Source organism: Gallus gallus, chromosome 18 (genome assembly GCF_016699485.2).
Source record: "Gallus gallus isolate bGalGal1 chromosome 18, bGalGal1.mat.broiler.GRCg7b, whole genome shotgun sequence".
NCBI classification, from domain to species: domain Eukaryota; kingdom Metazoa; phylum Chordata; class Aves; order Galliformes; family Phasianidae; genus Gallus; species Gallus gallus.
The window spans coordinates 8,530,631-8,557,862 of record NC_052549.1 but is presented as its reverse complement, the minus strand read 5'-3'; the positions used below and the strand labels follow the sequence as shown (position 1 = coordinate 8,557,862).

The 27,232-nt window shown below is 46.3% G+C and overlaps 1 protein-coding gene and 1 long non-coding RNA gene across 4 annotated transcripts in view; one reads left to right on the top strand and one right to left on the bottom strand.

The window, feature by feature from the left end:
- Positions 1 to 274: 274 nt before the first annotated feature.
- On the top strand, positions 275 to 20,939 carry ABCA8 (ATP binding cassette subfamily A member 8). 2 transcript variants are annotated; one of them, XM_040649791.2, is made up of 40 exons: positions 275 to 394; positions 2,287 to 2,396; positions 2,894 to 3,104; positions 3,681 to 3,839; positions 3,995 to 4,095; positions 4,672 to 4,898; positions 5,167 to 5,305; positions 5,657 to 5,842; positions 5,986 to 6,133; positions 6,642 to 6,813; positions 7,294 to 7,352; positions 7,776 to 7,886; positions 7,969 to 8,144; positions 8,337 to 8,456; positions 8,718 to 8,856; positions 9,074 to 9,164; positions 9,421 to 9,560; positions 10,057 to 10,173; positions 10,295 to 10,487; positions 11,126 to 11,292; positions 11,845 to 11,972; positions 12,292 to 12,429; positions 12,558 to 12,671; positions 12,936 to 13,106; positions 13,549 to 13,659; positions 14,304 to 14,432; positions 15,133 to 15,201; positions 15,611 to 15,702; positions 15,805 to 15,925; positions 16,252 to 16,369; positions 16,816 to 16,907; positions 17,267 to 17,445; positions 18,180 to 18,255; positions 18,515 to 18,609; positions 18,931 to 19,050; positions 19,211 to 19,351; positions 19,618 to 19,697; positions 19,778 to 19,833; positions 20,339 to 20,439; positions 20,519 to 20,939. In XM_040649791.2, the coding sequence occupies exons 2-39, from the start codon at positions 2,295 to 2,297 to the stop codon at positions 20,435 to 20,437; spliced, it is 4,887 nt and encodes a 1,628-aa protein (XP_040505725.1). In that variant the 5' UTR covers positions 275 to 394; positions 2,287 to 2,294; the 3' UTR covers positions 20,438 to 20,439; positions 20,519 to 20,939. The 2 variants fall into 2 exon arrangements, with proteins under 2 accessions (XP_040505725.1, XP_004946289.2); XM_004946232.5 differs by having other exon boundaries at positions 20,339 to 20,939.
- Positions 8,850 to 27,232, bottom strand: part of LOC107052244 — a 42,886-nt gene continuing 24,503 nt past the window's right edge. For both annotated transcript variants that reach the window (XR_005840719.1, XR_005840720.1), the window contains exons 4-5: positions 19,205 to 19,355; positions 8,850 to 9,223 (exon numbers count right to left, since the gene is read on the bottom strand). This is a non-coding gene — a long non-coding RNA (uncharacterized LOC107052244). The remainder of the gene's footprint in view (positions 9,224 to 19,204; positions 19,356 to 27,232) is intronic.

Here is a 27,232-nt window from a genome sequence, read left to right as displayed (position 1 = left end):
AAGCATAAGGGTTTGCCAGATAAAGGATATGTGTATGGCTTATTGTTGGGCTGAATTTTCTTCTCTTGGCCAAGACTCAAGAATTTCCTGAGTAACTTTTTTTTTTTTTCTTCTTCTTTCAGTGAAATCTGCCTGGGCAACTCCACAACAATGTGCTCTGTTTGCTTTTTATAACGTAAATAAATCTGAAGCTCTGCCAAAGAGGAAGGGGGGGAGCGAGGGATTGCGTGAGGAATGCCTTTTGGCACAAATGTCCCTGTGAAGGAGTGGTTGTGCGAAGAGAAGGGCTCCGAGCAGCACTGCAACCACTGGCCAGAGTCTCCCCGGCAGCCCCACGTCCAGGGGCGCATTGCACAGAGCGAGCTTTGGATCCCTGTCAAACCCTCCCATTAAGGTAAGGCTCCAGCATTCTTCTTAAAACAAGAGAAAAATGGTATTTCAGAGAGATGAAAGCACTCAGTAGTTAAGCATAAATAACGGTGGGTGAACACGGATGCAGGGAGATGGGTCCATGGGCGTCTTGGGAACAGGCTTGGTTAAGACTGGGATTAAACTTATTAGCGCTGTCAGCATAACAGGCATTTTAACCTCCATTTGATATAGAGCAAATGGAGCTCCGTTTGCAGCAGAGGTGCGTTTCTGGCAGTTCTTTTTGCTATGAGGATGTGGTATGATTCAGCTGCATTCAGTATTTTAGGGCATCCAAGGCACTTAGGAGCAGAGTAAGCTAAAGATGGAATTTGAAAAAAAAATCGTCTTTCATCCTTAAAAATTCCCCCTGAGATTGAGTGGGACCAGGCACAGCTGGGGGTGATGCGGAGGGGACACTTGAGACATCTGCAATGGGACCTGGTGGCCAGCTCTTCATCCCACTGCAATCTCCTGGGTGTGAAGCTGGAACTCTGGATGTGTGTCAGCTTGTCCGAGTGTAGGTTGGCTTCACCATTTCAAGGAAGCCTAGAGATCATCATAACAAGCTGAATTCATGTTTTTATATGCTTTGTGAGGGTTTCTGTAGGAGAGGAATCCATTAGGAATGTGATGGTCAAATAGTAGATTCCTGTCCCTACCCTTCCGAAGTGTCCCACAGAGGTAGTACCATTCGTTGCAGCTTTTTGAGTGTTTGGTGTCATTGTGTCACCCCAGCAGAGCATGGTCAGTCCTTGGACTGGGCACTCACATCCCTGAAATTGGCTGATATTGAACATCCATGCGAGTGAAGCGGAGAATAATAAGAGAGGGGGCAATGTGAATATAAACATTTGAAGAAGATAAGCACTTTGAGGCATAATTCCCCAAAGTGTATGGGACAGGATACACTTTCCTCTGTATGACTGGGAGCTTTGGAAAGGTTCAGTCTCTATGTGCTCTCAGAGTTCCACCTGAGACTTTGTGTACCGAAGATCAAGGAACCGTTGTCTGGAAGTGTACTTGAGCAGCAGAGAAGTTTTGCTGTGGGAGTTTGGTTTTTCTTTCACATTTGGGTGCTTTGTCCTTTCACTCACTTCAGTTACCCATGGCTATTTTCCTGATGGTTAACATGGACACATCTCATCTGCCGTGTTCCTCTGACAACATACGCTCTGCCTAGCTTTTTTAAGGCTCAATACGAGCATTGGTTGTCTTCCAGGAAACAAATCACTGTTTTGCTTTGACCACAGATTCGAGGATGTTGCAAGATTGTATGGAGTAACTCACCACTGCACACTCGTGGTTGTTTTTTCTCTCTTGTTCCCCATGAAGAGCTCCGACAACGCAGCTCTCTGAATGCACTTCCAAGAATTTGTTCTCTCGTAGCTCCCAGTTGCCTTCAGTTGATTCTGTTTTCTGTCTGAGCTCAGCTTGTACTATGGCCAAGAGTTTCTCAACGCTTGGTGTGAAGCCTACAGCATGTTAAAATCACATGCAACTAGAATCTGTTGATTTTACTTGACTATGTTTTTGTCATTTCTTGGATATTCATGCCACCCAAACCAATTAGTCTGATTTCCCTTTTGTATTACGGAGTTAACTCCTCCCAGACTTACTGTGCTAAAGCATGGAAGCATGAAATCTGGATTACAATCGGTGTCATATTGCTGAGCTGCAAGGATGAGGAACACACTGATGACAACGATGGCCTCTGGTGTAGGACAGAGTCAGGGACCAAATGGCTTCAGCTCCTTCTCAGGAAAAGGAGAGAGTGTTTCTGGCAGACATGCAAATGCTGTGCAAATAAAAGCAGTCACTGATGTTTTAGCGTTGCTGTATCTGAAAGCAATTAGTTTTTTGTTTTTTTTTTTCTAGGTACAAAGATGAGGAGACCTAAGAGAAATCTGAGTGTGTTCCAGCAAACTAAAATTCTCTTGTGGAAAAATGTGCTTATCAAATGGAGGATGAAAATGCAGAGTTTTCAGGTAGGTTTAAAAAAAAACCCGTGAAGTGGCCCCTGGAGATGGCCTAATCTCTGCCTTCCTCTATACCTCCTCCTCTTTTTCTAGTGTTAAAAACCATTTCAAAAGCTCAGTTTGTACCATGGCCAAGAGTTGCTCCAACACTTGGTGTGAAGCCTAGAGCACATTAATATTACATGAATCTAGATGTTGATGATCTTGGCTGATCGCGTTGTTGTCATCTCTTGAACATTAAGGCCACCCAAGCCAATCAGGTCTGACTGGCAATGAACACGTTTGCCTTTTTAGCTGGTATATTTGTCTTTTGCATGACATGGAAGGGCACAGATGGGTTCTCCAAGCAGAGTAAATTTCTGAGGAGATGTGCACAACACAGCGACCCCATTAGTCAATCACTGACTGAGAAACCAATGCGACTCAGTGCCTTGTTCACCCTGATCCAACAGAGATGCTCCTCTACTGCTCTACCACTAAATCCCTTCTCTGTTTCCCTCACCCAGGAGTGGATGCTGTCCCTGCTCTTCCTGCCACTGATGTTCATTGTGGGCCACTTCATGATGTACATGCCCTACCCCGAGGTGCCACACAAACACCTAGGGCAGCTGGATGATCCTGCCTACAATGCCACCGGAGTCACCATTGCTTTCACACCCATCACTGCAGCCACCAGGCAGATAATGAACACAGTGGCCTCAAAGTCTGTGATGACAGGTATGATTTATCTTCTAAATAGTTCGCATTGGTATTATTCAGCCTTTTATACACGTTTGTGTTTAAGTGGTTTCCCCATATCTGCCATCAGTATGGAACTGTTTCAAGTAATTTAAACTGCTACTGAGGTGAGAGCATGCTTCAGGTTGGATATTAGGAAATATTTCCTCTCTGAAAGCGCAGTGATGCACTGGCACAGGCTGCCCAGAACTGCAGAGATGTAGGACTTGGGGACATGATCAGAGGACACAGTGGGGAAGGACTGGGATTGGGCTTGGGGATCTTTTCCAACCTTCATGATTCCATTATTCCATGGTTTTATACCTTAAAACTCTGCCTGACTTGATGTTCACAATGTAACGAATAATACCATTGAGTCACATCGATTCACTTATTTCCAGGTACACATCTCAGTGTGAGGTATTTAGGGGGGTCACAGGTGTGCCCTGCCCAGTGATGAGAATTCAAGAGGGCAGGTGCAGCCCCAGCAAAGCAAGATCTACACCCACAGCCTGTGCTTGTGTTTTGCAGTGCAGCAGAAACTCATTGCAATATATTTCATCTTTTATACCCCAGGGATAAAACTGGAGGCACTGGACACCGAGAGAGCCTTGGAGGAAGCCGGGATTCTGAATGATGAGATTATAGGAGTTGTATTTAAAAACAACTTCTCCTATCACCTCCGGTTTCCTGCTGGGAACGTGGTTTTTCCAAATGAAAACCTTGAATATATAGGTACCCAGTTGTTTTCTGATGCTGTTTGATGCTCTTATTATAATGTTGGGTTTTTTACACTATTGATTCCTGCAGAGGATCTTAATCTTGTTTTGCTCTTCTATTACATCAGTTGTGTATGTATGAGTGATGCCCTTTTCCCCCCATCCCTGCAGATACCTGTTACAATTACTCAGGGCAGTACTGCGAGAGCCCCAAGTACTGGTACAAAGGTTTCCTGTCCCTGCAGTCCAGCATTGATGCTGCTATTATAGAGGTAAATCAAAGTTATGAACAACGGTCCATCTCCTTTTAAAAGATAAGTATCTCTCTATCTAGGAAAGACAAATTGTTCTGTGACAATAGCAAGGGATGAGCTTGTCAGAAAACCTCTCCAGAAAAAGCAAATACTGCCTGAGTATTATTGGCAGCAACAGCAGTGACTTGGATGGGATCAGCAGTTTCCTGCAGAAGAAGTTGGGTTTCGATTTCATTTTGAAGAGCTGTGCTAACTTTGGTTTCTCTTCAAAATTGCCTTTGCTCCTGAAGGCTGGGAACCAAACACAACGCCACTGCTTGGTTTAGTGTATTTCCCAGGTGTCATGGAAAAGGCAGTTCTTGGGTAGCACAAACCTCTGCTGGGTGTGTTGGTTTTGATAGATGATGGAGGGAGTCCAGCTGAGCCCTTCCCATTGGACTTCATGGCATTACTCCCTGATGTCTGTAAGGTTGCACTGAAAAGTAATATTAAAAAGGCATTCTATGGCAGATGAATCAGAAGATTCATTGTACAGTCACAACTCACTGTAGAAAATAAACTGAATATTAATATTTTGACCTTGAATTCCTTTAGGTGGTGGCAAATCATTCTGTTTGGGAAGAAATGAGAACAATTACTGGTGTGCGCATGAAGTCCCGCAGTGTCATCTCCTCGATTACGTTAGAGTACAGTTATTTCATGATTACTATCGTGATGTGCTTCTCTTCATTCATGTATTTCTTATCTGTGAATGTTGTAAGAGAAAAGAAGAAGCTCAAAGTACTGATGAAGTTGATGGGGCTACACGATATGGCATTTTGGTGAGTTCCTTTTTGACTGCTGGGCACTTTCATAATGTGTTCATAAATAAAACATGTTTCTGAGTACTCTAAGGACAAACCAGGAGGGCTGAACATGGCCATTCCTCCTTGGGAATTTCCTAAAGTGAGCCATGCTCTCTGCTCTGCATAAGATATAGTTGGGTACACTCTGGGAAATAAGCGATGCTTTAATTTAAAATGGTTCTGCCATCTAAATGACTTTGCAACAACATTACGCAGCCATCTAACAGTAGCTCTCCACCTCCAGGCTCTCCTGGAGCCTGCTGTATGCCATCTACGTGCTGGTCCTGTCCTGCCCGCTGACTGCCCTGGTGATGAACGAGACTTTCCACAACAGCAGCTTCTCTGCCATCCTAATGCTGTTTTTCCTGTATGGCCTTGCATGTGTAAGTCGGATTTGAGAGACAGATTTTCTCACTGCATGGTTTGTTGATGTTTTGATGAGCATAAACATTGCTCCAGAGGCATGAGCACAGCACTGTGGTCAGGGTTGTATTTGTGTTTGGTCACATGAAGTGAAAAAGCTGAGTGGGTTCCCTGCTTCAGTGAGTGGTTTGAGTTGTAGGCTGGCTATAGAAGACCTGATTGAAACTCAGGTCTACCCACTGAAAAAGGACTGTTATACTTTATTACACAGACCCAACTCCCCAGAGACCCATTTGCCTGGCAAGTGGCAATACTGCTGGTTAAGGATACTTATCTCCTCCAGAGCTTGAAGGATGCTTCTGTTCTTACAGGTCCACCTGGTCTTCATGCTCTGCTCCCTCCTGAGAACATCCAAACTTGTGGGCTCCCTGGGATTCCTCATCACCTTTCTCTTTGGCTGCCTGAGCCTCTCAGTGCTGATAGAAAAGCTTCCAGAACCTTTGCAGTGGTTTCTCAGCCTCTTTTGTCCTTTTGCATTCAATGTTGGCATTGCGAAGGTACGGGGCATCATCCCAACAGAGTCAGTGGGGTCAATGGAATAGAAGGTTTTGGGATTAACAAAGTTAACAGCATCCATGATTTGATGCCACCTGCATAATTTTTCAGCATGAAAATCCTTCTGCTTTGCCCTTTGTTTCAGATTTTCAGTTTGGAAAGATATGGAATAGGTTTCTCTTTTTCTAACATTATGGAGGAATCATACTTTTTACTTTCAACCTACATTATGCTGACCTTTGACTCGGTCTTGTACATGCTGTTAGCTATCTACTTCGACAAAGTTCTGCAGGGTAAGTGTGGCTTATACTTACAGCTGTGCTTTCCTCCTTTTTACCTCTGTATTATATGGACTGTGTGTGACAGCTCCTCACAGAAATGATGGGGCTCAAAACAGATTTTGGACTGAAAAAGAAAGGTTTACACTTCTGAGGGACTGTTCTACCCCTGGCATATTCTGGTAATTCCCAGATCAAAGACAATGAAGTATTTAGTATTTTGTTTTCCCTTCTATTTATACTTACACTGTCATTGAACTGTTCATGAGAAAAATAGGATTATATGAGGGATGCTATTTTTAATTATATGAATGATGAAATTCATTGGAAAGTGCCTTGAAGCCACCTTCTTGTGCTCCGTAACCCAACTCCTGTGCACACTGATGAAAATTCCCCAACCTTTTAACAGGACAAAACACCAATTTTGAGGCAGACAGGTAGTTTTCAGAAGTGTTTACCATAGGATGGCATCCTGATGGTGCCTTCAGTTAACAACACACCATCTTTTACTCTGTCATGCCAGGTAAATACGGCATCCCAGCTCCACCGCTTTTCTGCCTGAAGCCCTCGTATTGGATGCAGAGCAGAAGGGGCTCTCCTGGGGAAGGACACAGAGGTGCTGGGAGCCCTGAGGAGCCCCCAGGGGACAACGTGGAGCCGGTGCCCCTCGAGTTCAGGGGGAAGGAGGCCATCAGGTTGGAACTGAGGATTGTGCTGTTTGGTAGCTAGGGTCAATGCTCCTGCTGGCACCATTCCGCCATCAGCTCTGTTTCCATCTTCACGTGGTTTTGTTTCATGGAGAAACAGTAGAGTAAGATGTTGATGAGATAAATAGGTAATTCAGGTCACTAATGGTGAAATCCCCATAAACTCTCTGCTGTTTACTTTGCCGTGGACTTTGTTAAATTGCCGTTACAGACAACAAGGAGAACCTGGAGGGCAGCCTATTGCAAAGGGGCCACCTGTTGCAATGCGCCTGACCTTGTCTTTGCAAGGCTTGGTGCCCTGTTAGCATGTGCCAGGTAGAAATGTCCTCATCTGTATATAGAGCACTCAAACTCACAGTTCCCATACCATTCCTGTCATTTTGAATTCCGACCCATGAGAATAAGAAAGGACACATAAATGCATTTACAAAAATTCTGAAATAATGTCTGCCTTTCCTTCCTTTTTAGACTCCACAATATTAAAAAAACATACAAAAAGAAAGACAAGAAGACAGAAGCCTTGAGAGGTATGAAAGCTGTGATATTAATTTCTGCTAAAGGTGAAGATTCACAGCTCTGCAAACATTTCAGATGATCAAAGAAAGAAAACAATACTTGAAGTGCTTGAAAAATTGCCTAAAATACTGATGCAACTGATTACTACGTTATTCAGCTTTTATCCACTGATTTTCCATTCCCCAAAAAAGTAAAGAGAAAAAGAAAGCTTTTTTATGTTGTCATATTTCTGTCTTTTCAGCTAATTCCAGAGCAGCTTCTTCTGCCTTCAGTTTTAGTTTTGCAGAATATTTCCTCAGTTTTCCTTAATGGACTTCTGACTAATTATCACTGCTTAGTTCTTATACTTCTGGACCTGCCTTGCCTTTGACAATGAACAGAGGGAAGTAAAACCTCATTTTTTTCCCCCAGATTTGGTGTTGTTTGTGTTCTAGGTTTGTCTTTTACTATTTACGAGGGTCAGATCACTGCCTTGCTCGGTCACAGTGGGGCTGGAAAGACAACACTGTTAAATGTGCTCAGTGGGCTGACTTCACCTTCTGAAGGTAGGATGGGACTGGTGAAGTGGGAAGAGTGAGCTTCAAAGCTGCAAATCCCAGCTCATGGGCTTTATATTTGTATAAACAGGCTCTGCAACCATCTATGACTACAAGCTGTCAGAGATAGGAGATAGGGAAGAGATCAGAGAGATGGTCGGTGTTTGCCCACAGTTCAACACACAGTTCGAAGTCCTAACGGTGAAAGAAAATTTGCGAACCTTTGCAGAGATCAAGGGCATCAAATCCAAAGAGGTAGAGCGAGAGGTAAGTGCAAGTTCCCCTGCAACGTGAGCATGGGGCCTCGGTGCGCTCAAAGCAACCCAACCTTGGTGCACCAAAAGCAACCCAACATACCCTTAGAAATCACTCCTTTGTTCCCAGCTACACCTCTATTTTGGCTCACAAAGGACAGACTGACAGCTGGTTCTGGGAATGGGCTTTCTTGTGCTTTTCTAGGTGCAAAACATTTTGGAACTGCTGGATATCAGTAGTGTGCAAGACACTCAAGCTGAGAAACTGAGTGGTGGGCAAAAAAGGAAGTTATCCATTGGGATAGCCATGCTTGGGAACCCACAGGTAAAGCAGCTCTGTAACATACTGAATATTCAGTAATTTAACATGGCCATCATTATTCCAGAAAGATGGTAAATTATTTACCTTAATTTTGCACGTCTAGTTTAAAGCAGAGTCCCCTGAGCAGTGCCCGGAGTGGTTGCTCCTGCACACCAGATGGCCTGGCTCTTGCCTCCAGGACCTGAGGCTCTCAGGGAACACCAACCCCACAAGCTGTGCAACCATTCCTTCAGTGGGGAACATCTGATCTCATCCCATGTGCAGGTGCTGCTCCTGGATGAGCCAACAGCAGGGCTGGATCCTCTTTCCCGGCACCATGTGTGGAACCTCCTTAAGGAGCACAGAGCTGGCCGGGTGATCCTCTTCAGCACCCAGTTCATGGATGAGGCCGACATCCTTGCGGGTAAGCAGAGACTCAGCCTTTCTGCAGAGCATCCCTGCATCTGGAAGTCCTTTTCTGGACCAATCTACCTGGGATGAAAATCTGGATCATGGGATCTGTCCCCAGAGAAACATGAAACACCACTGAAGAGCTCATGGGAGGTCCGGATGTAGGAGAAAAATATTAAATCACTGCTCTACAGTTCAAAATCTTCTTGTGCTTTTTTTTTTCTCCTTAGACCGCAAGGCTTTTATCTCACGTGGGAGGCTGAAGTGTGTGGGCTCCTCTTTGTTCTTGAAGAATAAGTGGGGGATCGGCTATCACTTAAGGTATGCACTTCAGCTGTAGTGACCACTGTCTGGGAATAGGCATGAATCCACTAATATGACTGTAAAAAAGAAAATCAAAACAGTAAAAGGAGCTGAATTCACATTCAGTTAAATTAGCTGAATATGTGATTCATTCCAGAGTAAGGAATGAAGTACATTTTGATGCATTCTAGCAAACACAGTCTTGTTTTCATTTCATTTGCTGTTTGTTTTGTTTTCAAAATTGACCATTTGCTTTTTCCTTTTATTTGAACAGGATCCATGTCAGTGATTCTTGTGACGTAGAGAATGTGACATGTCTGGTTAAGCAGTATGTCCCCAAAGTCATATTCTCGGGACATGGTCAATATGAGCTGAGATATAAACTGCCATTAGAAAACGTGAATAAATTCCCAGGTAATGTTTATGAAAATAATTCAGAGTTGTCCATAGAAAAGGAAAACTGAGATATATGTGGGGAAAGAGAAATGAGGAACTTCTGCAAGGGTTACATGAAGAGTACTAAACTGTTGCATGCAATGGCCACTACCCCACATCTGCTGCAGCAGTTGTGCCCATCAGTGTGGCAGTCCCATAGCTCTGCTGCCCAGAGTGCTGATGCTAATTGGAAAAACCTGCCCATGGCAGGAGGTTGGAACTGGGTGATCTTCAAGGTCCCTCCCAGCCAAACCCATTCTTTGATTCTATGATTCATTCTATGAAATTTTCACTGAACTGTGAATCTGGCAGTCTGGGGTTCCCTCCAAACCCCCTGCTTGCAGGCAGTTATTGCTTTGTTATTTTCCCTATGACTGGGAACCCACTCTGGTTGACTTCACCTCTCCCAAGTCTGGTCCATAGTCATGCTTGTGTTTGACACCTTGGTGGCACTGACCATACCTCTGTCACACAGATCTGTTCCGGGGCCTCGACAACTGCTCTGACCTGGGAATCATCAATTACGGAGTCAGTATGACAACCCTGGAGGATGTCTTCCTGAGACTGGAAGAAGCTGCAGTGGATCCAGAAGGTACAATTGTGGCTGTCAACACACAGCCCTCAGCCAAGAGAGCAGCTGCTTTAAAACCACCCCAACGTTGCAGTGTAGAAGCTGGTTTCAGACATAACAGCACATGGAAAACTCTCTGCAGATGAGCGTGTCCCTGGGGAGTGGGCAGAAGGAGGAGCGCGGAGCCCAGAGGAGATGGAGCAGGGCTCCCTGCTGCTCTCAGACACTGGGAGGATGACAGTCAGCAGCTGGGCACTCTGGAGGCAGCAGGTCTCTGCCATGGCATGGGTGCACTTCCTAAAGCTCAAGACCTCTGTGAAGAATCTCCTCTCCATGTGAGTATAAAAGGGATGCTCTTGTGTAGAGCTGGAGCTGGGGGCAGTCACAGGAGAGGGATGATTTTCACAGCCCTGTTCTGATGAGCATTTGGAGTAATTGATATCAGGTCTTGGCTAAGAATGATCTTGGCAATCTGCACACAGAGGAGAGAAAAGCAGCTTCTTTTCCATTGCTGGTAAATACTAAATCTGCCTCAAGTACAAATGCTTCTCCTCCCTTCCTCCCTTCCTCTTCCTTTTCTTTACTATTCTGATACTCAATATCTTCTGTGCATTTTCATTCCTACACTAAGTAAACTACACAAAGGAAATCCATTTACTTTCTGAATGTTTAGGAACAATTTTATTTCAGACGTGGAAGGAGGTTTTAAAATGAACTAATATGTACAGTCAGAGGAAGGAAAATATTGCTTTCAGACTTCCATTTAAATTGTTATTTTTTTAATACCTCTTTAATGTTGTCAGTGTCTGAACTCATTTGACCCCATCGGTCTTCAGTCTGCCATGCTGACATTTCCAGATGGGACACAAGAAACGGAAGGAAGATGCTGAGATAGTCTCCTGTTTCCAATACATAACCACAATCTGCAAAATATCTCTTTTCAAAGTGTTTATTCACCTCTCTCTCCATGCAGTTTGCTGCTCTATGTGGTTTTCCTGCTCCCCCTGATTTTGCAACTGGTACTGATGACTGTCTGGCAGAGCATGGGTGCCTGGGAGCTGTGCTCGTCGCGGTACTTCCTGCCCCTGCGGACCAGGGCTCATGATGACACCACCAACCTGCTGGTGCTCAACAGCACGGGTGAGCCGGGCTCCTCGTGATTTAATGGGCTGTAAATGAAGCCTGATGATGCTTCAGTAGGTGACATCCTAATGCAATGACATGGAAAGGGATATCCCAGCGGGTGGGATGAGAGGGGATCCAGTCCTTCCTCTGCCTCATATCCTGACCTCCACCCAAATGGTTTCTGCTCCTTCAAAATTAATCCTGATCAGATTAACAGTCTTCTTCCAGAATTCTACCTTTGACTTTCCTTTGAGTGGATGCAATTTCACGTTATTTTGCCAGAGAATGATACTGTTGGCTTTGTCAGACCATCATCAGGAGAATACATTTGCAACTCAGTGAAGGAATAAAAGGGGGGAATAAAGCAATGTTTCGGTCACTGAAACTGTCATCCATTAATGTCACAAAAATTACTGTGCAGTGACCCAATTCATACGTGCTGTCTGGCTTCCACGGCCATTAGATTTTCTCTGGTTATGTTTAGTGGTCATGGATTCAAAAAAAAAGCATGAAAGATTCTTCTGTTGCTCACTATTATGATTTCTCTGCTTTTGGCTTTCGCATCAGGCTCAGGCATTGAGGACTTCATCCACGCTCTTGAGAGCCAAGATCTCGCAGTGGAAATTACAAGCAAGGAAAATATCACAGAGGAGCTGAAATACAATGGGGCCATTAAAGTATCTCGTGAAGGCCAGGTAAGGACTTTTGCTCCCATCCTATCATTTCTTCCTAACAGTGCACTAATTAAGCAAGGTTCCTCCTTCAGCTGTACTGAACATGTATTGGATCAAGCCCCCACAGATAAAGATTAGTGAGTGTTTTAGCCAGTAACCTATGTGCTAGAGGAGACCTTATGATTCCGTTCCTCCACTTGGATGACCTTTGAGGTCCCTCCCAAGCCAAGCCATTCTACGATTCTATTTGTGTTGCACAAAAGGCATAAGTGACATGTATTATTTTAGGCCTGAATTCTCCTGGCCAAGAGTTTTCATCCTGGTTTCTTGCTCTCTGAAGAGCTACAGGTTTACCATCTTTTGCCACATGGAGGCCATCAACTGCTTCCCAGTGCTTGTGAACATCATCAGCAATGCTCTGCTGAGACCTTTCAGTTCCACCGCACACATCCAGGTCTGGAGCCATCCTTTTACCTCTGTAAGTGTCACTGTCTGAGAGACAGTTCAAGTTCTTTTACACTGCGAAAGATGCTATGAAATGAACTGCAGCATCTAGCCATTGGACTGTGGATGTTTTCTACAGAAGTTTTGTTCTTCTGTTTTCAGATAGATAATGCACGATTCTGGGATTACTTTGTCTCTTTCTACCTTATGTACATGCTGCTGCTATTTCCAGGTTTCCCTCCTCACTTTGCAATGGGCTATCTGCAGGACTACAAGGTAAATTCACTGAAATGCAGCAAATCTTACATGAGCAGAAGAATCACGACTGTACTGCCACAAGGCCATCTGAGTATGATGGGCATCTTGAGGCTTTTCTCTGTACGGCCAGCTTTGCAGCCAGCATAGACTGCTAAAAGCCAAAAAAACACTGGATTTTAATACCAATATTACAAATACTGCAATACTGGATTAGCTTTTTATGAGCTTTATTAGCTTTTCACTTCCCAGAGCTGTTCCTATAGCCAACACATTCCTTCCCAGACAGGAGCTCGCGCCCAGCTGCAGGTCTCAGGGCTCTTACCCTCGGCATACTGGTGTGGGCAGGCACTGGTGGATGTCCCACTCTGCTGGCTCCTTCTCTTCTCCATGTTTGGGTTACAGTTTGCGATGAGCAACAAAGTGTCTGGGACCTTCAGCAGCTTCTTCTTTCTGGTAAGTCCCATCCTACGGACCACTGGTTTGCTAAGGGGGGTTTTGGGTAATACTTCCAGCAAGAGGAGGGCTAGCTGAGACTGCAGCCATGTCTAGAGAGGCAGCATTTTGGAGAATATCCCCACAAAATCATGCAGGAGCACAGCAAGACTATAGCAGTTCATTGTAGCAGGCAGGAAGAAAATATGTGGGTACAGCCAATGCTGGCATGTCTCCTGGTCCCCAGATCCTTACTGCCTTTCTCCTCGTTTCACCTCCTATAATGTGAGTTTCCCTAGCTGGAAAAGAAAGGCAATAAATCCTGCCTTAATTACACTAAGCAGTCAAATTGTGGTAGTTTCTGAATGTCCTGATCTTAATGAATGACCACATGTTGCTGTATATAGGTATCTGGTTGTTGACATGACTCCATTTTCTCTAATAAAAGCACTTTTCTCTGCAGATCACGAATGCTTTTGGCTATGGAGTTTCCATTGTTTTCTTCATCTATTTAATCTCCTTCCTCTTTCGGAAAGGATGGAACTGTGACTTTTGGTCTTTTATCCTAATAGTGGTAAGCATACAGCTCGATAATGCAATATGGGGTTTACAGAAATGTATTTTGAGTTCTTAAAGACAACCTAGAGGTCAAAATACCAATTATAGATCCAGGACGTAGATAAGGGCATGTGTTCTATAACAAAAAATTCAATAGAAATCACTGTCACCTTGTTCTGCTCTGCGCCAGTCTCCCTGTTTTCCCCCAGCCCTTCACTCCCACAGTTCTGGAAATAAGGATTCATTTCACAGTTTCGGTCATTCCTTACAAGCACTGCCTTTCTTTCTCTCTTCCCCGAAAGTCTTGCTCAAGTTAAAGCTTCAAAACACAAAACAATGGGGAATTTGTGCTCCATTCCCTTATTCTGTGTAGATCAGATGGGATAGTGTGAAGTGGGATGGGAACAGAATGGGATCCCATACTGCTTCTTTCTGACCAAAGCAGCACTGTGCCTGGGGAGGAGTTTCCCCGGATGACCCAAACCAGCAGCAGAGATAGATGAGGACCTCCTGCACCCCCATCCTTTCTTGTCTTTATGTTTCTTGTCCATCTTGAGAAATTCCACAGGGATTTGAAAAGGTAGATCCATGCAACTTCTATGACCGGTGAGGAGCACAAACCTTCTTATCAGCTGAATAACCCTCCTGTTTCATTTGTAGGTATGCATTGTTACTTTTATTATCAGCAGATTCATGGATTACGCAGTAGATATCGAAGTCTCACTCTACCTCCTATCTCTGCTGATCCCCACGTACTCACCCTTGATTGTCATGCTCAACAGTGAGCAGGTAAATGGCTGCACTGGCATCTGTTGGGTAATCATTTCAGACCAGATGGAATTTCTCCATCTGTCCATTACTGCTACGGGCTGCTTCTTGTTCCCATGGGCTGTGACTGTGGGTTAGATAAGCAAACTTAATTCTTCCCATGCAAAGTCAAGCTACCTTGGCTTGAACAATCATAAGAGAAAATGTAAGATTGCGCATCTGGCTTTGCATGGAAACTGGGTGAGCGTTATGGATGCTCCTAAAGCGTTTTACTGCACGTCAGCGGGGGGTGGCCATGGAAAGGGAGCAGGGAATCTAAAAAACCCTCCAGCTATGTGCAAAGCCAGTTATGTGCTTTGGGAATAATATAAGGGAATTAGGAGAGAAATTCAACCAGAAAACGACACTTCCTCTGCCTCATCCCCCTCTCTCCAGCCTCTTCTCTTTTGGGCCCCCAAAGGAGAGAGATATTTTCCTCTGACAAACCACCATCCCTCCAACAAAAGAGGGTGCACCTGATGCACCTACTGAGTGCTACGGCATTTTCTGGAGTAGGACTAGAGTACCCAAAGTGAAGAGTTTATGGTGAATGTTTTGGGTAAATTAGAAGATTTTGTGCATTCTTTATGTATTTGTTATTTGTATTTAAACCTTCTAACACTACACAGCAATATATAAAAGAATTACAGGTCTTCATCGATTATTTTTTTTACTCCTACAGATCTTTATAGAAGACCCCAGCTTAACTGAAGGCATTTCAAACAACAACATACTCATAGCCATCTTTGCAGTAAGAAAACATTTAAGATTAATTCTATTTAGGGACGTGTGTCTCCGAGGTTGTATCCTCAGTTATGAGGAAGTGAGTTCATCTTACATAGAAGGAGGATCTTGGGGACACAGATGACAGATTACCCACCTGTGGTAAAAATAGTTTTGTTCCTTTGAAATGGAGAAGGGAAAAGGAAATAAGTCTAGGTGGCTTGATGCTTCTGTCATTGATGTTTTCTGCAGTACTGGTAAATGATAGCAGAGTTCACAGCCTCCAGGATTACCCTGAGTTTAGATGGCAATGAACTTTAATTTCATATACTGTGTTTTTCCCCCCGCATAGTTTATAACTCTGCCATCATCTTTTCAGCTTCAGCCACAGCAGAACGGAAGGCAGGTCTGTCAGTGTGGCAACCTCTTTTTTTCAGCCTTACATCCATTCTGTGGTTTTCGTTTTTCTCCTTCGTTATTTGGAGATGAAATACGGAAGGCCAGTTCTGAGACAGGACCCAATATTTAGGTTTGTATAAACACACACACACCGCAGGCACTGCTAGCGTGCTGCTTTCCTTGGAAGACAACACCTTGCCCAAATGCTAAGATGAACCTGTTGGATTTGTAGAATTCCCCCAAGAAAAGAGAACAGCCATCAGCATCCTGAGGAGCCCGAAGAGGAAGATGAAGATGTTAAAGCTGAAAGAGAAGCAGTGAAAAATGCCATAGCAGCTCCAAGCCAGGAGGAGGTAAGGCTGAGTGTGGTTCTTCTTCCTTTGCTTTATATCAGTAATAAGACTGTTGGTTTAGAAAAGAAATCGCCAAGATTAATAAGGGCAAGTGAATGCTCTGGCTGCGTTATTCATTCCTCAATGGAAAAACCCATCTCTCAAGTGGACAGAGTGGGTCCCATCAGGATAAGGAAGAAACCTTTTAAGTGGAAAATGGACAATGTTCCATGGCATCTCAAATTCTCTTTTAAAGTTTTTTGCCTTTTAAAATGGAAAAATATTACAGAAGGATGAATGCTGTTCAGTATAACGGACTGATCTTTCTTCCTCCTTCTTGCTTTCAGAAATCAGTTATTATTGTCAGTAATGTCTACAAGGAGTATAAAATTAAGAAAGCTGGTTCCGTTTTTAGGAAGAAGAAGAAAGTGGCCACCAAAAATATTTCCTTCTGTGTTAAAAAAGGTGAGGACTGGAACTGTTTTATTCTGACCATACCCAGAGAGCTAATCCTCTGCAGGGTCTGTTATCTGAGCTGTGACACCAAGGTGGAATCCATTTTCTCCCTGCATAAGGCACATCCAGTATATGGCTGGTGAGATAATGAACACCACAGACACATCCAATCAGTTACCTTTGACTCTCCACTATCCAAAATAGCATTACCTCCTCTACAGCAGTCACTTCAGCAGTGGTTTCTGGGTGCGATGCTCAGACTCACGTCACTGCATCAGCCGTAACGTTGAAAAGTCATTTATGGCCTCTCTGAGCATATAGTCATACATCTATATAATTGTATGTGATCTTTGATATTAGCATACTCTCTTTTAAGCTTTTTTTTTTTTATGAGACTGCCTAATATATCCTCTGAATGGTGGGCCTTACTAAGAAATGTTGTGTACTGATTTCAGGAGAAGTATTAGGGCTTCTGGGGCCCAACGGAGCTGGTAAGAGCACAGTCATCAAGATGATAGCTGGGGAGACAGCGCTGACAGCTGGGCAGGTAGGAGGCTGCTGGGGTCTGGAGGACAGGGATAGATGTGTGCTAAAAATGCAGAGCTTGTGCCTAGCTAAGCAATGTTTTTCTTCAAAGCAACATTAGGGATCAGGGTTTTAACCAAATACATTGGGCTACTGAACTTTGTATTAATAAAAATGATGGTGAGCTGCTGCTAACTCTAATGACAATGTGCATCTCTGCGAATTCACCTTGATTATATTCAGAAGCCATGTAGCTGAGGGTTGCAAAACCAATCTCTTGCCCCTCGGGTTTCCTCCCGTAAAGCCCGGTGAAGCCCACAGTTTCCCTCCAAACCTTTCACCCATGGCTGTGCACACGTGAAACACAGTGTGGTCATGCAGGTGCTGCTGAGGAGCCGAGATGCCACGCCGGGCTGGCCACAGGACCATGTGCTTGCCTACCTGGGGCACTGCCCACAGGAGGACCCACTCTGGCCAGACCTCACCGTGCATGAGCACCTGAAGGTCTACGCTGCTGTAAAGGGCGTGTGCAAGGAAGACATGGCCACTGTCATCAACAGGTATGGGATGAGGGTGGTCCCAGGGTAAGTCAAGGGTTTATTTCACATCATAGGGTGCAGTGAGGAGATCTGAAAGTCAGAACCCTCTATGAGCAAGAAGATGCCTTGGAATGAAGCCAGGAAGTGAATCTGTAAAAGTGATTTTGTACTAAATGCAGTGATAGAGAGAGTAGGCTAAGGAAAGCTCCAGTTTGCCTAAGTGCATTTGATGGGGATGGATTTACCATTAACATCCCTTAAAGTACATTACCCATAGGAAGCATTTCTAAAGTCTCTGATATTATTGTTTGGCATTACAAGGAGGATGCTTACATAGTGCCTGCTCAGCAGGCACAGGAGGTGGAGTGGATCTATAATGCCGTTGACACAAGTGACAGTTTTTAGGATAGAGTTTGTGGTCTGTTCAGTACGCTTTAGTTCCAGTGGTGATGCGTTGGCATGGGCTGCCCAGGGAGGAGGGGGGGATCACCATTCCTGAAGGTGTTCAGAACCGTGGAAATGTGGTACAGTGGGCATAGCAGGGTGGGTTGGGGTTGGATTTGGGGATCTTAGAGGTCTTTTCCAGTCTGAATGACTCTATAAGCATCCACTCATGTTTTTATAACACAATTTACTGAAATCAAGCAGGAGCCAAAAGTCAGAGATAAGAAAGTCCCTTTTTGTTATTGTTTTGGGAACTTCTGGTTAGGGTACCCAGCTAGGAATAACAGCTTCCTTTTTTCCCTTTCTCACAGAATAGTGAATGCTCTGCAGCTTCAAGACTATTTAAAAAAGCCAGCCAGAAAACTTCCTGCTGGGATAACCAGAAAGGTGCTTTTTTTTTTTTTTCTTTTTCCTATAATGAGCACTGTAATGTTCATAGCATGAATGAAAAATGCCCTCCGGGAGCAGTGGGACCTACCTGTGCTCCCACCCACCCGGGAGAGCATCACATCACACCTTCCGAGTCCCTGTCTCCTATCAATCAAAAGTTTGATGTTTGTAAAGACTGCAATGCTGCCTGCAGCTCCTTGAAGACACAGTGCTGGGGCTGCAGAAGGTCTGACCCCAACCCCTCTCCCTACCATAGCTGTGCTTTGCTGTGTGCATGCTGGGCAACCCCTCGGTCCTGCTGCTGGATGAGCCATCGACTGGCATGGACCCCAATGGACAGCGCTGCATTTGGTGAGCAGGGCCCCAGGGGCTGGAAGCCAACAGTGGATGTGTAGGGTTGGTTAAAGAGCATTCCAGTCCATCTGCAGTTAATGCTGCTCGTATCATCTTTAACAAAACCTGTTTTCTTGGTTTTCCTTATCTAAAGCGTTAAGAAGTTCTCCTTGTTGTGGATGTTAGGATAGTTGCATTTGAGTTTAGAAGAATCCAAAGCTGGACTTGTGTCAAAAATAATTTTAGGGGTTAGAGGGGCAAAAGGGGCAAAACTTGGATAAAAAAATGCCTCATATTTCTAGGTAGTGTTGGCTCCTTTTTTAACTTCTGTGTCCTCAGGAAAATGATTCATGCTGCCCTGAGCACCCACGAGACAGGAGCTGTGCTGACCACACACTACATGGAGGAGGCAGAGGCAGTGTGCGACCGTGTGGCCATCCTGGTGGCTGGGCAGCTACGGTGGGTATTAGCCAGGCTAGGATAGGGCTTATCCCCCAGCCTCACTCCCCTAAGTCCCCCACCATGGGCTTTGTGAAGTGATCCCCATAACTGTAGGATTTGGGAAGGAGCAGACATCAGTGGGTTCACACTGACACTGTGCTTCTTGACTCACCTGCAGGTGCATTGGCTCCATTCAGTACCTGAAGAACAAGTTTGGCAAAGGCTATCTGCTGGAAATTAAAGTCAAGGACCCAGAGACCACTGATCTTCTCCATGCTGAGATTCTGAGGATTTTCCCAAGCGCTGCCCGTCAGGAGAGGTAACTACAAAATAGGGAACGAAGAGTGACTTCAGTATTACATCATCTCTAAAAGCCTGCCCCGTGGGATGGCCAAATACAGGATCTCAGCTGCAGAGAGATCTATGCGTCAGAGTCCCAATGAGGTGACCTTATTCAGTAATGCCACCAAGTCCAGCCCTGCTGCTATCCCCACAGTAAAACATCCATAAGTCCAGCTCCCACTGTAACAAACTTCTGAATGCAGAAGTTCAATCTAGAGTCCCCTTTTCTTCTTTTTCTTCCAGGTTCCCCTCTTTGCTTGTCTACAAGGTCCCAATGGAAGATGCACTGCCCCTATCTCAGTCTTTCTCCAAGCTAGAGGAAGGTAAGAGCAAAGCAACATGACTGTTTGAAAAGGTGAAATACTAACAGGTAATTTTCAACTTGATTTCCATTTCTCCACAGTCAAACAAAACTTCCACCTCGAGGAGTACAGCTTCTCTTTGAATACTTTGGCTCAGGTATGTGACCTCAAGGTGTGAGCAAAACCACAGTGAGGTCTGGGCCGGCACTGGGGCAGGAGGCAAGAAACGGCCCCAGGAGGTTGGGAAGGGACTCTCTGCCAGGAAAGTGGTGGAAAATGGTGGAGCTCGATTTGTTTTGGTTTAGTTTTGCCACTGCTGGGAAGCAGCATGGTCAGGACAACCCAGGCAGAGTGTTGTCACCCAAGACAGACACACTGCACATGGGGATAGATGGACATCCCTGATGATGCCCAGGCTCAGCCACTGTGGTCATTGCTTGTACAAGGCTGACAGCAAAGTGCAGCAGTGTGTGCCAGTCCCTCCATGAATACAACCCATCCCATGGATATACATATGAGCAGGATTCTCAGCTATGCACCCCCCCATAGAGCTACTTCATGTACCTGTGAGAGGTGTTGCAGAGCTGCACCTCCTGCAAAGGTGCATCACAGAATCTAGGGAGGGTCCAAGAAATAATCAGAGCTTTACATTGCCCATTTAGGTCTTTTTGGAACTCTCCAGAGAGCAGGAGAAGGATAATTTTGATCTCACTTTGGATGGCCCTTTTGAATGGAAACAACTTCAGCAGGAGGACAGTTAAAGGTCCATGATGCTCATTTACACATTACTCTGTATTAGCCTAAGTGATGCAATAACTGCACATATCTACTACCATTATCGGTGTACCAGGAGGAGGATCAGGCTCTGCCTCTCCGGGGAGCATCAGCCAAGGGCTGCTCTCTGATGCAGAAGGCATTTCACCAGAACTCCATGGGTGCCTACACTGAGCTTTGCCCTAAGAGAGTCTCCAACAGCTGCTTTATGAAACTGTGCTCACACCAGAGGATGCTCCCATCAAGCAGAACAGGATGGAGCAGAGGGACCAGGAAGGATTGCAGAGAGGTGGTGGGTCCTACCCCATCTCTGAGGTCAAGGCTTTGCACCCACATCCACCAAGCAAAGCATCGGCACGTCTGGACACACTGCCCATCTCTTCAGTTCATCTCCCACGCAGATGTAGGACTACGAGATGCCTTTAAATACATCTTATTAAAATTTACACTATTTTTATATCCTTCCAATAAATGTCTGCATAGAACTCATGGTTATGCCCTCACATTATACCTGTGCTCATTTGCAACAGCGAGAAAACATGAAGCCCAATTTCCGTTCTACAAAGCGCGGTTGTGACTGTGTTGCAATCTCTGCCTGTGGACATTCTGCACTCAGCTCCAAAACACACTCTGGCAGCCAGAGGACACTCATTCAGAGCTTATTTCCCTGCTGCTTGCACAATGGTTTTACTCCCACCCCTGGGAAACGGGGAAGGAGAAACTTCAGACGCTTCAGTCGTCTGCTTGTGCACTCAGCTCCAGAGAACATAAACTCAGGGAAAGAGAAGAGCTTCATTCAGTGTCCTGAGGATATCTGCAGCAGTCAGGAATTCAGGGCTGTGCAAGCCATGGCCACCCTGATATCACAGCCATTTATGCAATACATTAGGGATGGGGCCAGTGGGTTGATGGTTAGACTGGATGATCTTAGAGATATTTTCCAGCCTTAGTGATTCTATACATTGCTAATCCCCTCTGTATTTCTGCTCCTACATGCAGACCTTTGCTTCTTTAACAAGGAAAAGAACCCCAGAGTCTGGAGCTGGGGACAGGGAAGGGTGGTAGGGACAGTGCCACCACCAGCACAGAGCTGAGATTCCCAGGACCTGGACCACAGCCAGCGTTGGGAGAAAGGGGTTCTGTGCCCTGCACTAAACAGAGCTTAGCTGGCAGCAGGGAATGGACAAAAGTGCTCACAAAGTTCATGAGCACTTTTTGCTTTGCTGTTTAAGGGGAAAAAAAAATAAAAAAAAAAAAAAAAAAAAAGAAGAAGAGGAAAGAACAAGAGTAAGATTTTCTGGAAGCCATCAGGCTTCATGACTGTTCCCTGCAGAGGTCACCCTCCCTCCATCCCTTCCCCGAGAGGCTGTGGGGAAAGGCCCCCTCTGCTGCTGCTGTAGTACAGGTGGGGTGTTTCAGCATGCAATCTGCCTCCCTCCAACAAGCAGCCCCCTGCTTGTGCACCGCCTGCTCCCTTGTGCACTGGTTTCTCATTTATTTTTAGGTTTAATAATGCCCTCTTTATGCCTTTTCCATTTTTCCCCCGCTGACAGCTGGGTGGCCAGCACGCCCCCATTGCACAAAGGGCCATTCACCACCAGCCCCAAAGCACTGTGCCCCAAACAGGCACTGCGGAGCAGCAGCAAGGAGCAACATGCATCCTTCAGTTTAAAGGAGAATCATACAATCACTGAGGCTGGAAACGATCTCTAAGTTCCCCAAACCCACCCCACCCCACCCTGCCCACTGATCACATCCCTCAGTGCCTCATCTCCACAGCTCTGGAGCACCTCCAGCAGTGATGACTTCCCCCACCTCCTGGGCAGCTGTGCCAACAAAGCACCTCTCTTTCAGAGAAGAGATTGTTCCTAATATCCAACCTGAACCTCCCCTGGCACAACTGATGGCCATTGCCTCTGATACTAGAAAAATCACTGCTGGTTGATGGTTTCCCAATGCTGGGGACTGAGGCACACACCGGCTCAAAACCTGGAAGCTCAGGGATGGTGTTTTGCCCTGCAAGGTCTGGGAGGATTGAGAATGTCTGGGTGGGAACTGCAGGGCTTCCAGGTGTCCTCACAGCTGCAGCTCAGGCAGTAACAGAATTCTGCTGGGGTCAGATGCAAGTGAAGCAGCTCCACTTAAATACAAGCAAGCAAACAACAACAACAACTGATATTTCTAAGAATTTCAAGGAACTTCAAGAGAAGAACTGATGCAAGCTCCAAAATATCTACAGGACAAACTTTGGAGGAGGAGGATAAAGCAGAGTGATGCTGAACAAGGAGCTGGTGTCCTGCAGGCAGCCTGTGGCTGGCATCAGTGCTTTGTGCTGGGCAGAGCTCATGGCTCAGCTGACCACCTTCTCCAGAGCATCTCTAGAAGGATGAAAACTAAAAATAGGATAGGACAGGGTAAGGTAAATAATGAAATAAAGCCATGCGAGATAGGTCCAGCCCCAGACAAGGCTGTGTGTGGCTGCACCAGAAAGGCACCACGGCTCCCATCCTCCCTCCATCAGCGCATCACAGCGAGGGCAGTGTGGTCCCCATCCAGCCCTACAGGGCTTTGTCACAGCTCCTTCCCACGCAGCACTGCCCAGGCCAGATGTACTTCAGGCACAATAAGCAAGGCAATGCAGATGTTGGCAACTTCACCGGCGTGGGAGTCCAGTTCTCTTTTTCCATTCCCTGTAGACAGAAGAGGAAACCGGGGCTGGCTTGCAGCCCTACACGTGAGCACAGCGTGGGGAGCTGGCTGCACCAGGACCATCGGTGATCACAGCTCATGTGAGTACCAGGACACCCTCACAAGCATCTCTGCAAATATTTCATTTTTAAGGCACTTGAGCTTGTGTCAGTGCACAGGTGAGAGCCAAACAGAACATCTTTCTCTTGCATTGGTATTCCTTAACTCCACTCAGCATCTCAACCCTTTCGGAGACTCTATGCTGAAAACACTCTGAAGTCCTGCAGCAGCAGATGGATAAAATATCAGGCAGAGGACTATGTGTGGCTGTGACAGCAGCCAAACCCAACAAAATATTTACTTCAAAGAAGACAGAAGGATCGCTTGTCCAGCTGGAAAAAGCAGGAAACGCTTTTTAAATAGAGAGGGGAGAGGGAGATGGTTGTGTAAGGCATGATGTTTTAATTAAATCATACTTGAACGATAGCAGAAGTTCATGAACTTCTGTTCTAGGCAAAATAGAAGCAGCCGTTCGTCGCTGTGCATCTTTGTCCTGGCACAGGCACCAGGAATGGTCCATGGATGGGCGAGGGAGGAGAGGGGCTGTTGGGCAGGTGTAGGGATGAACCCTGCTGACCCTGTGCTATTCTGAATGAATTCTGGCTATTTGAAAATATCAGCAGACATCCACCAGCACACAGCGTGTCCCTGGACAAGGCTGGGGTCGGGCGAGGACAGCTGATAGATTTCAGTGGGAAGTGTAGGCTCATCCATCCTCGGGTTTGGGACAAGCTGGAGCAGCTCTTCCACTTGATTGGGTTCACTATCCCTGGAGGTGTTCAAGGAATGTGTAGATGTGGTACTAAGGGACATGGCTAAACTTGCAATATTGGTGGCAGGAGAACGGTTGGACTAGACAGTCTTAGGGTCTTTTTCCCAACCTTAGTGGTTCAATGATTCTATAAACTCCTGGCCATGAAATCCTTGGGTTTGTCCCAATAATCATTACCACCACTTCAAACCTCCCAGGAAACTGGATCCAGCTGTAACAACGTGTATGGCCCATAAACAAGAAGCCAGGGGCCTCCAAACCCACCAGCAGAGCCCGAGGCCATGACCCCATCCAGCTGTGGTCAGGGTGACAGTTCTGCCTGCTGCCACCTGCCCTAGGATCCCAGCTGCCACCCATCAGCCTGAACACATGGAAATACTCAATAGCAGCAACCCAGCAGCCAGATCACCATCAGGGTGGTCAGGATTGAGTCATAAATGACCCTTTTTTCCATCTTTCCTCAGCTATTTAAGCCCCTCATCCACAGATGGGCTGGGCAGAGAGGTGAGTTCTGCAGTGGGTTCTGAAAATCCCCCCTTGTGCTCTCTGTGTGTTAATTAAAAATGGTTTTTAAACTAAAAGAAAGGACTGTATGGCACAAGGAGGACCCCAAGGCAGAGCTCTGTTGTACAGATTCACCTGGCACAGCCCAGGCCATGTCCCACTGCACCACTGCTGCATCAGCACAACTCCTCCAGCCCCACACTGTGAGAAATTCATTGCATGTCCTAAATGCAAATCCTCTGAGGGTCTTTCAGGATGCTAAGTAGGAATTCAGAAGGCACAACAAGAAGAACAAAGAATAGGTCTTTGTTTTTACCACTGTGCTTTTCCCTCTGAGTGCAGGAGAGAAGCCTCTTGCCAGCACTTTGCAGAGCAGCTCTACCACCTGCAGTCCCTCCATAGCCCACATCAGGCTCTGTCACTGCCAGTCACAAGGGATTGAAAATGAAGAAACGGGCTCTCATGAACTCATACACCATCTTCTTCATCACAGCCCACAGCCACAGGGATGCTGAAAAAGCTACAAGCATAACTGGTGTTAAAGAGTGCCTGGGGAAAAACCGGTCAAGGAAGAAGCACCCATGGGATCTGCTAAAGCTGGGGGGGATCCCGAGCCCCCGGTGCTATGACACAGCACCCTGCACTGTCCTTGGGATCGTGCACTCAGAGGGCCCCACGGAGGGGACAGGGGTTGGATGTCAGTCTCTTGGGACCCCGTGAAGCTGCTGCTGAGCGAGTGTTTCAGTTATGAAAACACAAGAAGGGAAAACTGGGAGAGAAAGAGCTCAGTTTCTGGGAAATCACCTTTTGTTCTGGTTACAAACTGGGCACAGGCTAAGTGGTATAGCAAGTATGTTGTTTGCCAACAATACCAATGCCTTTCTAAGTCATCCATTCAAGTGAAATATAGATGACAATTTACTCAAAATACAACATTTGCAGCAGGAGCTCTGCAGCCAATATTTTTTTGTTGAAAACAGCTCTTTGTTCTGGTCTCCAGATGCCTGATCTCCTGACTCTGCCCTCTCTGTTCTGCCTTTCCTAGAAAGGGAACACCGCCAGTGGTTAGAAAAGAACACTGCCTTGTCATTCCCAGCTGCATCACCTCAGATGCAGGTGCTTGAGAAGGGCTCTGAGAGGTGAAATCGGGCCAAACACGGGGAAATATGGGCTGCTCTGGGAACCAGCAGCTCCAGACCCACAGGTGGGAGTCTCAGAGGCCGTGAGCTCAGCCACCAGTCTGCTCCTAGGGGAAAATCCCTGCAGTGTGTGGGGATGGGATGGTAGAAGCCATAAGCAGGATGGTGGGCAGCGGGCAAGGGCAGCAGACGGGGGGAGCAGGGGTCAGTGGGGGCTGTGCTCAGCTGGGAAAGGCCATGGCAACCCATAGCACTGACTGTCCCACCAGCTGCACGCCTTCAAAGCACTTGGAAACAAGCTCATATTTTCCCCCCCTTCTCTCGATATTAAATGTGGGTTTTGTTGCTCCCCCCCCCCCTTTCCCCGTCTACAAAGACCTCGCACAACGAGCTTCCGAGAAAGAAGACGCGAGCCTTTTCTTCTCCTTCCTGGAACTGCCCCCGGTGACTCACATCGCTCCCGTTTCGGGATGCGGCATCGCCCCGCGCCCCGCAGCATCTCCGGGTGCGCTGTGCCACCTCCCGGCGGCACCGAGCGCTGCACGGGACGGCCCCGCATCCACCCCCCGCACCGCCAGAACCGCACGCAGCAATGCGGATTGAAAGCACTTTCTTAGCCGGGGAATGAGGAGCAAAACCCACCCGAGCCGCGTGTTGGAGAATAGGTGCCTCATGCTTTGCTTTCAAACCCTATCTTGTTTGAATTCCGATTAAAAATAAGTGTTAGTAATATAGGGCAACGCTGCCCTGATCTCCAAGCAAAACTTAGGTAAGATCTGCAAGCCCTACAAGGATCAGGAAAAATAAAGTCTGAAGACAAATACTTGCTATCTCCAGGTAATCTCTATAGTGGTTCATACGGAGCATCAGAAAGCACAGCCAGGAGGGGCACAGGGAGGACCATCCAACAGCCTTATGTCCCTGCTGCTCTGCAGTCACAGATGTGTACAGAGATACATAAGATAATGGAAAGCACAGCAGTGACAGCACAGCAGCAAGGCCCCAGTCTGCAGCAAGCAAGGACTTGCTCAAATACAGCAGTCGTGGGTACAGACATAAAGGAAATAATCTGCTTACCTTTGGAAGGCCTCAGGTACTCAAGGACCTCCAGATGAGATGCCCTCACCTCCACTACCAACCCTTAAATGAGGGCTGGGAAGGGGTGGATCCTGGCTCCAGCCCTTCTAATCACTCAGGTTCATTGCATACACCTGAGCTCCCCTGGGTTGGCCCTGCCTTCCCACCAGGTGCTCCATCACTGCTTCAGGCCCTGACTCAGCATTTCTGCTGCAAGATGGGGAAAGGAAAATTAAAAAGTAAAGACCTTCCACACCCCATTGGTGCACGGGGAGTCTGAGCGCAGAGGGTTCCTCCTGCGGTCTGAGCAAACCACATGAGACAATGGGAACGTTTCACTAGTGGTACTTAAGCTCTCCTTGGTGACACAGAAAAAATCAGTGAGCCCCTCTTCAGCTGCAAAGGGAACGATGGCTGAGGGCCATACCCCATAGAGCAGCTCTTGGTGCTGAGCCCCACAGCCGGACCCTTTGGGGCATGGGGTGCCCCTTGCTGCCCTGTGCTGTGAGGGGATCCCCCAGCTGCTGCCTCATTCAGAGGCC

Bases quoted from the DNA above. Each gene is read 5' to 3' on its own strand.
- ABCA8 (XM_040649791.2), top strand. From the start codon at position 2,295: ATGAGGAGACCTAAGAGAAATCTGAGTGTGTTCCAGCAAACTAAAATT. The intron at 8,145-8,336 runs GTAAGTGCAAGT...GTGCTTTTCTAG, and splicing joins CCAAAGAGGTAGAGCGAGAG to GTGCAAAACATTTTGGAACT. The intron at 8,457-8,717 runs GTAAAGCAGCTC...TCCCATGTGCAG, and splicing joins CCATGCTTGGGAACCCACAG to GTGCTGCTCCTGGATGAGCC.